Consider the following 14,459-nt stretch of genomic DNA (forward strand, 5'->3'; position numbering starts at 1 on the left):
ACAACCCATCCTCTTGTGGCATAGGGTATGGACAACTAATGAGTGTGTCATGAATCGGGCTATGTTGCAGGATGTATTAAAACTGGACAATGTGGGTAGATTTGAATGGCTAGATTACGTTAAACATTTTCTTACTGATATTGGCTGCCAACAATATTATGAGGACCCACTTTTAATGTGCAATATATCCAGAAAAGTGTTGAAAAAACTGTATACCTCGAGGAAAAGAGAAGGCGAGAGGAAATGAGAAAAAGGACTGTTACCTCGCATCTCTTGTTATTAACTGGTGACAAAGTTCAGCCATACTTAACCCTGCTGATGTCTAATTATGATAGATTTCTCTTGTCCCGTTTTAGACTAAATATTGTTTTTAGACTCTTGTCCTTCCCAGTAATGAATTCATAGATGCGAAATTTGCCTACCTGCCCGTGTGATGATTCCTCGTCCCAATCTGACATCCACATTTTATTTTTCTGTAAATTTTATATTTTACCACGTAGGAAATTCATTGTCCCATTCCTCAAAGAAATGAATTTAAACAGATGTCGTCCAGCCTTTTTAGAATTTCAGAGAATGGACACTGCTTTAACTGTTACTGTAGTTTTAAACTTTTTTAGACATGCTCTTAAAATACGGAAAACAATTGGTGTCGATGAAATTTATTAGAATCATCATTTTTAAATAACTTCCTTGTGTAAATGTGTATATTTATATTGTTGCTTTTATGGTTATTGTCTTTTAACCGAATAAAGTACTTTTTGAAACTTTGAAACTTTGAGTCGAGGATGATTCGCAGGTTGCGTGCGTGGTTGGTGGGTGTCGGGGCTGCCCCCAGTGCCGTCGGCCACCAGGAGTCATCCCAGGCTGAAGGGTTGGAGCAAAGGATGAGGACCTCCGTCTTGTCCGAGTTCAGCTTCAGATGGCTGGTCTTCATCAAGTCGGCGACGGCCTTCATTCCTTATTGGAGGTTGGCTTTGGCTGTGATGATGTCCTTGGTAAGGGAGAGGATCAGCTGAGTGTCGTCGGCGTAGGAGATTATGTTGAGGTCGTGCTGTCGGGCTACGTGTGAGAGCAGGGCCATGTAAATGTTGAACAGCGTCGGGCTGAGGGAGGATCCCTGGGGTACGCCGCAGATGATCTCAGAGGCTCTGGAACGGAATGGGGGAGGCAGACGCTCTGGGTTCTGCCGGAGAGGAAGGAGGTGGTCCAATCCAGAGCCTTGTCTCGGATCCCTGTGGCATGGAGGCGTGCATATAGTGTGCGGTGGCAGACGGTGTCGAAGGCGGCAGAGAGGTCTAGGAGGATGAGTGCTGCAGTCTCGCCGTTGTCCAGCAGGGTCCTGATGTCGTCGGTGGCGGCGATGAGGACGGTCTCCGTGCTGTGGTTGCTGCGGAACCCTGACTGGAAAGGGTCCAGGATTCTGTTTTCTTCGAGGTATCGGTTTAGCTGTCTGTTGACGGTTTTCTCGATTACCTTGGCGGGGAAGGGGAGTAGAGAGTTGGGCCGGAAGTTGCGGTCTCGAGGGAGAGCTTGATAACGTTGCGCAGGTGGGGTGCGATGGAGCTGCTTGCTCTGTTGAAGACGTGGTGCGGGAATGGGTCCGACGGAAAGCCGGAGTGGATTGTGTGCAATTGTCTTGATGGTGTCATCGATGCTCACGCTGGCCCAGGCTAGCAGGGGGTCGTGGTCGATGGTGTGCGGAGGGTCTGTTGCGTTGCTGTCTGTTGGGGCTGTCTGGGTGTTGAAGCTGTTGTGGATATCTGCTATCAATTCAATTCAATTCAATTAATCTTTATTTCGGCCCAATTGAGCCATAAAAGATACATAAAACATACATACAATCAAATCACAGAATAATTACACTCTTACAGATAGCTCGGAAGAAGTTTCGAAATCATAACATTAAAAACTTGGATAAATAGTCTAACAAGGCATGTAGATAAAACACGTAGAATCCTACAGATAAAAACAATTTAAATAATTTCCTATTACAGAATACATTTGATATCAGAAATGTATAAACACAGTAGCAGCAACAATTAGTGATCAAATCCAATGTGCTCCATCGTTGATATCTGCTATCTTGCGGTGGAAGAAGGTGGCGAAGGAGTCGCACAGGGCTTGCGACGGCGGGATGTCATTGGTGCTGGGGTTGGAGAGTTCCTTCATGATGTTGAAGAGCTCCTTGCTATTGTGTGCGTTGTTGTCGAGGCAGTCTTTGAAGGAGGTCCTCTTGGCCGCCCTGATGAGATGGTGGTGGTTGCGGATGGCGTCCTTATGTGCTGCGTGGCTGTCTGGAGTTTGTTAACTGTGCCATTTCTTCTCTAGTTTCTGGCAGGCTTGCTTGGAGGCTAGGAGTTCTGGGGTGAACCAGCTGGCCCTCTTGCTGGTGTGTCTGTGGGGGGTTTCTTCAGCGGGGCGAGGGTGTTGGTGCAGTCCTCAATCCTGCATCTGAGGCTGTGGGCAGCGTCGTCAGTGTTGGAGGGTTTGGTGGGTGGGCTGAGAGCGAGGTTTGCGTGTAGTATCTTTGGTGATTTAGCTCCAGCATTGGCGGGGGATCTGTTGGGTGCGGTGGTATGTGGTGGGTTTCTGGAAGGCGAAGTGGATGCAGCGGTGGTCGGTCCAGAGGAGTTCGTTGGTATGGCTGACGGAGACGTGCGGGCTTGAGGAGAAGACGGGGTCGAGCGTGTGGCCGGCGGAGTGGGTGGGCATTGTGACGAGTTGCCTCAGTCCAAGGTTGGCGAGGTAATCGATCAGGGTTGTGGAGTTGTTGTCGTTGTTGTTCTCAAGGTGAAAGTTCAGGTCTCAGAGTAAGATGTAGTCGGTGGAGATCAGGGCATGCTGATCAAGTCAGCGATGGAGTCGCTGAACTGGGGGCAGGGTCCTGGGGTCGGTAGACGAGGGTGCCTCTGAGAGTGGAGTTAGGGTCTGTGTGGATCTGGAAATGCATGTGTTCGGCGGTGATGAGCGTGGGTTCAGCGGTTCCACGCTTTTACAGAAACAGAGCGGGCAGAAGGTCCTATGTGTACCTTGCAGCCAAGATATGGAACAAGCTCCCCATCCATCCCCGGCGAAGCCCAACACTGGACCAATTCAGGAAAAATCTCAAGACCTGGCTCTTCGAATGACTCCAATGGAGCTGCACCACCCCCCCCGCCTTGAGACCCTAACGGGTGAGTAGCGAGCTCTACAAAACACTGATTGATTGACAGCAATAGTGTGCATCACCAGGTGACATCACTCATACTCTGCTGTGTGCTTGGAGTCTGTAGGTCAGCTCAGTGCCATGACAGGCGCGTGTTGTGAACGGCAACCATGAACATAGAAGGAAACAGCCTCACACTGCATCGAAGGGCCATTTCTGTATGAACGAGGACGAAGAAGAATATGTAAGCAGCAACATGCGTGCAACTCGCTCATCAAGCCGCTCAATGACATCATGCAATAGAAAGAACATCCATTGTGCAGTAGCTTCAGGATTGCACCCATGGCCACCCTTTGGAAGCCCCATGGTCACAGATGCTCCCCATGTGCTCAGGGCACTAGAAAGCTCTGAGATACTGTGCGCTACGGGACTGGTGAGAGTGGCAGCAAATATATTGGCCGGGTTCCTCCTTCTGCCCCCAGCCAAGATGAGAACAGGTTCCTTGGGCAAGTGATTCATGGGTGTGCATAGGAACGAACAAGGAAGGAAGAAAAGATTGCAGCCCAATCAAGCACAGAGACTGCTCAAACTGCTAAATGTGCTGATGAAAAGCAACAAAGGGAGAGGTCACGTCACGTGAAGCGGTTCCGCAGTCTTTCATCGGCACCACTCAAGGAGGGGTATCGTGCCAACAAAAGGAGACTTCTTCTTTCACAGTGGATATTTCTACATAGTGCTGGAAAACACTTCTCTTCCTCAACACCCCCAGCAAATCTGTGAGAAATCCATTCCACAGCCCATCATGCAATGGGAGTTAGTCTAGCCACTGGCTGGTGCAAATCCCCAACTATTTCCAAGGTACAAAGGGGTCAGATCAAAGTTTGGGAGTGGCCACAAACATTCCCAAACTGCCAAGGCAATGTACACATGCTAAGACCCACTGCCCCCCCACTCAGTGGGATTTACCACTGCAGATTTCTCTGCTCTCATGGTGAAGACATCTGCAGTAGTAAAATCATTTATGCCTGCATGAAATCCGAAGGGGAATTTATGGCAGACGTAAATAAGGTATTTTTGTCCATAAACATATGTTTACAGTCACAAATACCTTTGTGGATAGGTCCAAATGGGAGCATGGTAAGCACAATACTGGCATTGAGCCCGATTCACAGAACTAACTTAGGACAAAATCTTAAACTTACTACTTTTGGTATTCACAGAAGTTAGGATTTTGTCTTAAGTTTGTCTTAAGACAGACTGAAGACAAAATCCTAACTTAAGTCTGTCTTAAGTCTGTCTTAAGACAAACTTAAGACAAAATACTAACTTCTGTGAATACCAAAAGTAGTAATTTTAGGATTTTGTCTTAAGTTAGTTCTGTGAATTGGGCCCCAGGTGAGAATTCAGAGAATTGAGTAGGGTTTTAATAAAGGTTTCCTCTTTTCCAATGGTAACCAGCAGCGCAGATGGGCCCTGAACTTACCAGGAGCACAGCATCATGAGAGGACAGTGAGGGATGAACTGAGAACGTGTGTGGAAGAAGCAGTGGCGGCCGGCACAGGTAAAAGTGGTGAAGTGTGGCGGGCGGGAAAAGGTCAACAAATGGCAGGGCAGGTAAGATTAAATTTAAAAAAAGTAAAAAACACTTACATTGCGCTTGCTGCATCGCCGAGTCGGCGATGCGGCGAGAACAAGGTAAGAGATTTTATTTCTTTTTTAATTTAATTTTAACTATCTCATTTTCTGTCGACTTTCCCACCCACACCCTGCCCAACCCGGCCACTCTTACTTGTGCCAGCCGTTACTGGGAGGAAGGGAGAATGGCGGGTCATTCATACATTTAATGCTAGAGGATCTGGAGGTCTCCAAAATAGCAAAAGGAAACTCAGGCAAATTCATCCCCTCTCTTGGCCAGAAAGAGGTTCAGTGAACGACTTCATTGATCAAGCTAACACCTCATTGAGGGTTTATAATGTAGATATGGCTTTGCATGTGGTGAGCGAGAAGAAATGGCAACATGTTAAAGCTCACTTTTTGACTGTTGAAGGTACTCCAAAATCAGAGATTTACCTTTTGAAGGGCAGGGCCTGGCAAGCAGCACCAGAACTTTGGGGTGTTCTCACGCGATGTCTTATGAACAAGCAGCTCAGATTGGGCTGGGCTTGAGTAAGTGGAGTACAACCTACGTAAGAACCTGTCTGCAGCAAAACTGAAAATCAACTGGAATGCAGAAAGCTAACGGAAGCAGGATTTACTATATTTCATGTGAAATAATGTTCAGGACAAAACATACTGCAGGTCTAAAAACATCTCATTGGCATTCTTATCTCATTCACAGAGGTTGAGGCACCATGGATTGGCTTCTGAGGCAGACGCGAATGCCTCCACTACTGGGAGAAACCTGGAATAAAGCTGCGCAGTGGTTTTGTGGCTGGGTGTCCTACAACAAGCACGCGGAAGAAGATGCCTTCACGCAGGGGGCACAACTGGTGAGAAGGCAGAAGGACAAAAGGGACAGCATGGTAACATGCCTATTGGACATGATTAAAGAGGGGATGGATCCATGTAGCAGGGATGGGTATTGCCCAGGATAGCATTTTATGGAACATGTTTTGGAGGTACAGGCCATTGTGGGGTAAAGGGGCCAGGGAGAGTCTGGAGAATACGTTTTGGAGGACGGATAACAGCCGAGTCAGAGGAGGAACATCACCGTTAAAGTTCTGCCTGAAAGAATTTGGCACACCGAAAACATGTATCTGGCTCAGTCGGTGTTCCCCTTCCTGGTAGAGGGGGTCACTATATCAAATATGATATATCACATGATATCAAATATGATATATCACATTACAAAGACCGCGGTGTAACAATGCATACCATTACTCCGCAGATCAGAACAACGACTTGCAGAGGGGGCAGAGGGTGTTGGATTTAAAATCCAAAACCTTCTCGTCTGTTACACATACTGGAGTTGGAATAGTAAAATATACTATTCCAACACCCAGCGCCCCCCCCAGAGCAAGTCGTTGTTACGATTTGCGGGGTAATGGTATGCATTGTTACAACGAGGTCATTGTAACGACCATGATGTAATTGCATGCGGGGAAAAACATGCAGAATAAAGAGGCCTATTCAAAGCCATGTAATGGGCATAATATTCTTTTAGGTCAATATTGACCTCTTTGGCCACTAACGTAGTCCGCCATTGTTGAGCGTGTTTAATAACCCTCCTGTTCCAGTGAGTGTTTGCGGTGGTGTTTCGGTACCATCAGGGTATCTGCCAGTGGGTATGACACGAATCCCAAGCTGGCAGGGGAAGACCAGGCTCTTCGACAGAGACACAGCGCCCAGATACCCTTAAGGGTGGCAGTGCTGCACTTTACAAATGCTGTTTGATTGGTTGATGGACGCAAGTGTGTCGGAGAAGTACTGGATACAAAGGTCGTGACAAACAAGAAGGTCCAGAGGTGACGAAAGGAGAGATTGGTCTTAAGCAAGTCAGAGGTCCTTGAACTGTGTCTGGAGAGAACAATATAGACCAACACTTTGGAGTGCAGGAGTGTGGGTGGTCCAGGACTAAGTTTTACAGGGAGAATATTTGGGCCTTATAAGTTAGGAATGGTGCAGGAATACCCCGCAAAGAGAGGTCAGGGACCTCAAGGAATATGAAGGACATTTATTCGGAATGAGTGCGGTCAAAGAAGGGTACAGGTTATCGATGAGGAATAGAGAACAGAATCCTTTGGGATTTGCAGATGGGTGCTTCTCACAGTCATGCCAGATTACAGGGTGGGAGCAGAGTGGATGTAATATGTGTTTGAAATTAGTTTTGCATTTCACCATTCAAGTGCATCATCAGTTTCCATGCAACCTCAGGTTTACAAAGAAAACTGGAGTCTGAAATTGTGTCCATATATTTGAGCCATAGTCCTGCGTTCTCGATGAAAAGACGCCCAGGAACCAGCATGGATGGTCATTGGAGGAGGTGGAAGCAGAGAGGTCAGGTGACGGGATATGAGATCAGTCCATCTGTCACTCTTTTACGCTAGTCCCAGGACATTGGTATCTACGGCCAGGCCTCCTACTGACCCATGGAGGTGAAAAGAGCTTCACCCACTTGAGAAGAACTGGAGATGACACATCTGGTGTGAATGGACTTCCATGAGGTGAAGAAGAGAAGATCTGAAGTAGAAAGAGCCTGGACAGACCTAACATTTACAGTCACAAAAACTCACAGCCATGAACAGGGCACCCCAGTAACTATACTGGGCGGTGACAGTATTTCTGTGATTTAAAAGGTACCGCGTGAGTGACACAGGAGGACATAGGATCTTGTTTAGAGAAGGTCTGATGGTAACAAAGTTTTCTGTAGACGTTTTCATCAGCACCTCTCTTGACACGATCACCTATCCTGCAGACCAGGTGATGGTGACATCTGTCCAGTGGAAACTTCTCCCATTCTTCTGTTGGGTCCCCACCGCAAGGCCTGACCGATAAACACCTGATCTGCAGTGTGTGTGGTGGAGCTACAACCATGGAACACTGCCGGGAAGAGTTATGGTGTTTCATGGTGACTTCTACGAATAAGTGCGTTGAGTATTCCTAACATTCAGGAAAACCTCCACCAGCATCCGAAGGGCACTCTTTATGTGGGCCTCTACCTCTGCTTTGTGGCTATATTTTACTTGCTACAATTGGTGGCAAAAATGCTGTCACCCACCTTGGGGACTGTCAAATGTTTAGCCAGACGTTTCCTCACTGAAAATCTCTCTCCTTCTTACTGATTCAGCCACTTTGGCAGAGTATCCTCTGTTGTCCTAGCTGAAAACTCTAAACATGCACTTTCTAGAACTTGGTCAACACATCTGTTTCAGGAAAGGAGTCTGTAAAACACACTGGGGAGACACAGGGACAAACATGGGCAAGACCGCAGCAGTGAAAGGAAGTTCAAGATCAGCGAGGGGGGATTTAAGGAAATACATTACAGGGGCAGACGCAGAAAGAGATAGAATAAAGGTCAGAAACAAGCAGTAAGAGGAATAAAACCATCGGAATCGAGCAGAAAGAGGCAAAATACTGAGCAGAAACGTGACAGAAACCAGCACAAAGAGGCAAAATAACGGGCAGAAATGAGCAGAAAGAAGAAAAATAAAGGTCAGAAACGAGCAGAAAGATTAAAATAATGGGCAGAACAAGCAGAGAGAGCCAAAATAGAGGGCAGAAAAAGGCAGAAAAACAAGCAGAGTGAAGGCGAATGACGAGCAGAGGGGGCACAAACCTAAGGCAGCAGAGGGTAGTGGACTGCTGGCAAGCTGGACAGGAGGACTATTGCCAGGGCAGCAGGCACGAGGACCTGCTCCTGACTCAACCATCGAAGTAGATTCCAGGGCACTGTAAGGTTGTACAGGGATACAGACATGGGGCCCGATTCACAGAACTAACTTAAGACAGAATCCTAAACTTACTACCATTTTGGTATTCACAAAAGGCACTTACTCATTTCGGTATTCACAGAAGGCACTTACTCATTTCGGTATTCACAGAAGTTAAGAGTCCTAAATTTAGGACTCCTAAATTGCTTCTGTGAATACCGAAAGTCTTAAAATTGGGATGTTTCTCAGTTTAGGAGTAGTAACGTTAGGACTCCTAACTTCTGAGAATACCAAAATGAGTAAGTGCCTTCTGTGAATTCCAAAATGAGTAAGTGCCTTCTGTGAATACCAAAATGGTAGTAAGTTTAGGATTTTGTCTTAAGTTAGTTCTGTGAAGCGGGCCCATGGAGAACAGAGGCAAAGACGTGAACAGATCAGGGACATTTTGGACAGGGAAAGGAAGTTCAGAAATAAGAGAAATAAAATTGGAGGTCAGAGATGGGTAGGATGTTAATATCAGGTCAAGGCTCTTACCCAAGGCAGGGTCTTCACATTTCGGCCTCCAGACCTCATCGCAGGAACACAGCTGGTACCAGGTTCTGTTGACCTGTGCAGACAGGAGCAGACCATGAACTCCTGCACCATGACCTCACGGAGTAGTTCACAAAGGTGAAGGGTCAGCAGATAGAGAGAAGTGCCCTGTCTGATCTCCTACTCCAACCACTCCCTGCTCCTTGCCTATTACACACAGTGCTTTAAAACTGCAGTCACAGGGTCATAGCTCGGGGCACCCCACTCATGTGTCCATTGTTACCACCTTAGCAAACCCCAGGAGCCTGTCCCCTGCCCGTACTCTACTTGAACCCTAGCTCGGATGTCCGGAACACCCTTCTCTCAACATATAACATAACATGCCATAACATGTATTTGGTATGCGCACGTTCACTCGTGGACATCTGGGCACTGAATAACCGATGTTTATTGTTACCCACTCAATTGTACTCATTTTATCGACCTCAGAAGAATGAAAGACTGAGTGGACACGCTGGGATCTGAACCAGTGACCATGAGGTCAAACGCAGACCCCTACAGTGGACTCATTAGTCCACTGAGCCACCAGACACTTGCTACTCTTCACTTCACCATCTCCGCACTTGACTGGTTCTCGTCCCACCTCTCCAAACTATGCTTCTCTCAGTCCCCCAAAGCTCATCTAATTCGTCATTCGCCCTATACTCACTGGTGTCCGCCGCAACCCTGTTCCAGGTCTGCTTCTCTTATTCTTATACACCACGCCAATAGCTTCATTTAGTTGTTAGTATCATCTCTATGCACTGGCACCTCTACCTTTCTCTCATTTTCATCCTCTATTCAGCTCAATTATCACATCAGGCCCATGAATGAAGGCCCCGCCTGGTCCTGTGGGTGGAACTCTCTGCCAACACCCCACCAACCTCCCTAACTGACCCCGTGCTCTTCCCACCTGACTCTGGAACACCACCCACCGCCCTAGAAACATTGAGGTGCTCACTGGACCCAGCAAACGTCATGAACCCCTTATATCCACCCAATGCTGAAAAACATAACATCCACCCCTGCATCCATTACACACCCACACCCTAATCAATGCATTCATCACCAAGGGGCAGATTTATGTTAACTGGCGCATCCCCAGGGATGCGCCAGTTAATGTGCGCCACAGTGCGCCACAGCTCCGCCACCTATGGTGCGCCGCATTTACAATGCGGCGCACCATGGGTCAAAAACGGCACAGATGTGTGACGCATCTGTGCCGTAAAGGCGGCGCATTGCTGGAGTTGCGTCGCAAGCGCAACGCAGCTCCAGCAAGGCTCGGGGGTGCCCTATCCCTAACATGCTGCGTCAAGACCTACGCCTGCTTCAAGCAGGCGCAGGGTTTTGACGCAGCATTGGCCTGAAAGTGACTGAGTGAAATCTTATAGATTTCACTCAGCCAATTTTAGGAGGCGTTCCTGCGCAGGAACGCCCCCCCTGCGCATGAACGTCTCCTTATGGCGCAGGGCTTCACAACGTGACGCATCTCCTAGATGCGTCACGTTGTAAATAGGGCGCATTGTTTGCGCCTCCATTGCGTCAAATAAAGTGACGCAATTGCGGCGCAAAGAGGCGCAAGGGCCTCATAAATCTGCCCTAACTCTTTACAGGCGTCGGAGACTGCAGAAACGTCCTTCCGCAACCCGCTTCTACACACACAAATGGATGCATGCAAGGGGGTCTGTGGACTCCTGGCTCTGGTCACCATCAACAAGCGTTTAATGAAGCTCACACAGGCCTGAAGGCAATGGAGAACATTAAAAAGGGGTGACAAATTATTGGGGCTAATTTCACACAGTTTCCGTCCTACAAAAAAAGAACTTTAGACAAAGTTTTGAGAAATAATAATCAGCACTCCTATAAACAAGTATTCATAACATTTAGGGCATAAGTTAAAGGCCCTGTCAATCTCAAAAATTATATCAGACTCTATTAGTTCTAGAGTTGTTTAAAGATATCAACATGTATTTTTAACAAGACAGGGGGTTCCAAAAATATGTAGTCCACTTATTTGTTTTTTCTTCAATCTTTATTCTTTCAATTCTCATAAAACAGGTATTTCCAGCAAACAGTAGAGATCACCAACACGTGTTTCGTCCTACACAAGGACTTTTTCAAGGCCAAAATCAGAAAATGTAAGCAGGGCTGGAGAAGCGGGACGTGGAGTATGGGGGGATAGGATCACCCGGTGTAGCGGCAGACCTTTAGCAGGTAAATTAGCGTATCAGCAAAGTAGGCTAATTGCAAGTCAAGAAATTAGCAATTACGAATGTAAGATGTGCTGCCGGATTCCAAATGCGGACACTCGGTGCAAACTAGTGGTTCAAGCAAACATAGTAATTTGTAGAGCATTATAGCTGCCGTCACAAATATAAGGTGTGCTACCGGATTCCAAGTACGGACACTCGGTGCATGCTAATAGTTCAAAACAAACAACCGTAGTAAGTTGTAGAGCATTATAACTGCCGTCACATCTCTGTACCCCAAGCCGTCTCAGTAACGCGAGCTACAAAAAAAGAACCATCGACCACTCAACTGGTGAATGTGAGACTGGCCATGGTCTTGGCCAGTGTGTCAAAGGCCCAGCAGACCTAAAATTAAAGGAATAGTGAAGATTCATCATCTGTTGCAGCTGAAATATCATCAACCGAAGCTGGAAAAAATTTCGGTGTCACCGACAGAACCCTACTGCTGGTTACTTGGAATTACTTCACCAGCAGCGGCGTTAAGATATCCGATGAGAAGCGAGGAATCGAGATAGAGCAGTCATTGCTCAGACTCCAGGACCTAGAGAAGGGTTCTTGGAAGGGGACTCAAAAAAACTGCATTCAGAGTCAGAAGCAACAACACTGAGTGAAGAGATGGAGCAAGGAAGTTGGAGGTGATCCAGTGGTATCAGAAACTAGAATAGTTAAACCTAATGCCGATGGATGAATATCAAAATCAGACCACATTAGAAGGGACGGTTTATGACTCAAAGTGCGTCATCGATCTCAGCCTCAGAAAAGATAAAGGAAAGGACATCTTGTTCCAATGAATTTCTGAGGTTTCCTTAATGTAGAGTGAGATATTTTTATCAGATATAACTATGTCACTTTAACCTTTGTCTTCTTCAGTGAATTTCTGAGGGTTTTTTCCTGTTGTTAAGCAACAACAGAGAGAGATGTTGTTTTAAGTAAGGCAGACCTACTGGCTTTGTCAAAGAGTAATTATTATAATAATAATAATAATAATAATAATAATAATAATAATAATAATAATAATACAGACACTTATTAGAGTGCAACAACTACCTCAAACAGAGGTGTCCCGGCGCTAAAGCGATCAGTAGTGCGTGGATGGCAAACCGGATGGCTAAGCCCCCGACCCAATTATTCTGCCCTAAAGAGCCAGGTCTTAACCATTTTCCTAAAAAGGGGTTCTGTATCAATGTTGCGGAAATCACTTGGCAAGGCGTTCCATAATTTCGCCGCCCGGACCGTGAAGGATCTGCCCCCTATGCGAGCCTTCTTGAAACGAGATAAGCAGAGAAGCTTTTGGGAATTGGATCTTAATGATCTAGACTGCTTGTAACCGTCTTTATTTTAGGTAGCTGGGGCATTCTCCAAGTGTGGCTCGGAAGGCCAGCGTCAGGGCCTTAAACTCGATTCTTTTGGCCACTGGTATCCAGTGGAGCTCCTTTAAATGCGGAGAGACGTGTTTGCGGAAAGGAACCCACCTAATCAGTTCCGCAGCCGCATTTTGTACCATCTGAGACGTCTGATTAGGTTCTTTGGCAGGCCAAGATAAAGACAATTCGCATAGTCCAATCTGGATGTTACTACTACGTTGGCTATGGTTTTTCTGCTTTCTTCTGGAAGCTTATGCAGGAATTTCTTCAAGTTTCTTAGTTTACAGAAACATGTAGCTGTTACCTGCCGTATCTGTGCCGAAAATGAGAGATCGGCCTTCCACTTCACACCCAGATTTTTTATGCAGTTTGTAGGGGAGGGGGGAGGTCCCATTTCCACTGCCCACCATAGAGCTGGTGCCGGATGTGGCTCTTTTCCGAAGAACATCATGCCTGTCTTTCCTACGTTGAACGTGAGTTTATTGTTGTTCATCCACAATGCTATATCTCTCAGGCAGCCCTTGAAACTCCTGAAGGCATCCTCAGTTTGCTCTTTAAAGGTGAAGACCAGCTGGGTGTCGTCTGCGTACTAAATAGGTTTGACCCCTTAGTTGAGAACAGTGGAGCCAGATACAAATTAAACAGGAGTGGACTCAGCTATGACCCCTGAGGGACTCCACACCAAAGCTGTTTAGGTCTAGACACAAAGGGTTGCAACGCGACCTTCTGTGAGCGATTGTTCAGGTAGGAGATAAGCCAGGCCAAAGCCATACCCCCAATGCCCATCTCCTGAAGTCTTCTTGAGCGCAAGGTGTGGTCAACGGTATCGAATGCCGCCGATAGATCCAGGAGCACCAGCATCGCGGATGCCCCCGAATCCACCGCCAGTCGCACCGACCCCGCCACCTCCAAAAGGGCTGTCTCGGTGCTAAAGCCCGATCGAAAGCCCGATTGGGTATCGTGTAGGATGCCCTTACTCTCAATAAAGCTTGACAACTGTCGTTGCACCAGTTTTGTCCAGCATCTTGGCTGCTGCTGGTAAAAGAGAGATAGGTCTGTAATTGTTCAAGTCCCCAGGATTCCCATTTGTTTTTTTTCTCAGGGGAAGGAGCGTGGCATGTTTCCAGATTTCTGGGAAGGTGCCCGATGCAAGGGATGAGTTCCATATGTGCGTCAGCACGTGAACTAGGGAGTGACCCATCACTTTCCACAGTTTGGGGGAGGGGGGGGGCATGGGTCATCCGGTGCCCCTGATTCATTACAGAAAATATAAAAAGTTGCCCTATTGGCTTTAGCAAGTTGTCAGCAAATCAACCCAAACCAAGCAGGCCTCCCGAAGCACTGCTTATGATCTCACATACCACGTCACTGATGACATTCTATGTCCCATTGATGGCATCACTGATGACATCTGAAATGACATCATTTATGGCAACACTCTGCAAAGCGGGTGCGCAAATTATAACTGAAGTAACTATAACTCTCAGCCTTGCCATGTGGTGTTGTCATGAACGATTTCACTTCAGTTGTCAACAGTGGTGTTATCAATGGTGTCACAGAACATGTCACGAGTCCTATGAAATGTGAGGTCATAAACAGTGCATGACGAGGGCGCAAGTTATAGTTGCTTCAATTACCTATAACTGGTGAATTTCAGTGTTTTTTTTATATTGAACTGTTACATTTAAACTAACATTTTCACCTAAATATATTGCCACTTTGACCTTAGGGTTTTTCAGTGAATATATATAGATATATAAAA

The 14,459-nt window shown here is 46.7% G+C and overlaps 1 protein-coding gene across 1 annotated transcript in view; it reads right to left on the reverse strand.

Annotated features, from left to right (window-relative positions):
• LOC144826369 (uncharacterized) overlaps positions 1 to 14,459 on the reverse strand; it is a 377,712-nt gene that overhangs the window by 232,254 nt on the left and 130,999 nt on the right. The window contains exon 10 of the mRNA XM_078684697.1: positions 9,049 to 9,121. Within this exon, the coding sequence (XP_078540823.1) occupies positions 9,049 to 9,121 (73 nt within the window). The remainder of the gene's footprint in view (positions 1 to 9,048; positions 9,122 to 14,459) is intronic.

Source organism: Lissotriton helveticus, chromosome 3_2, assembly GCF_964261635.1.
Source record: "Lissotriton helveticus chromosome 3_2, aLisHel1.1, whole genome shotgun sequence".
NCBI classification, from domain to species: domain Eukaryota; kingdom Metazoa; phylum Chordata; class Amphibia; order Caudata; family Salamandridae; genus Lissotriton; species Lissotriton helveticus.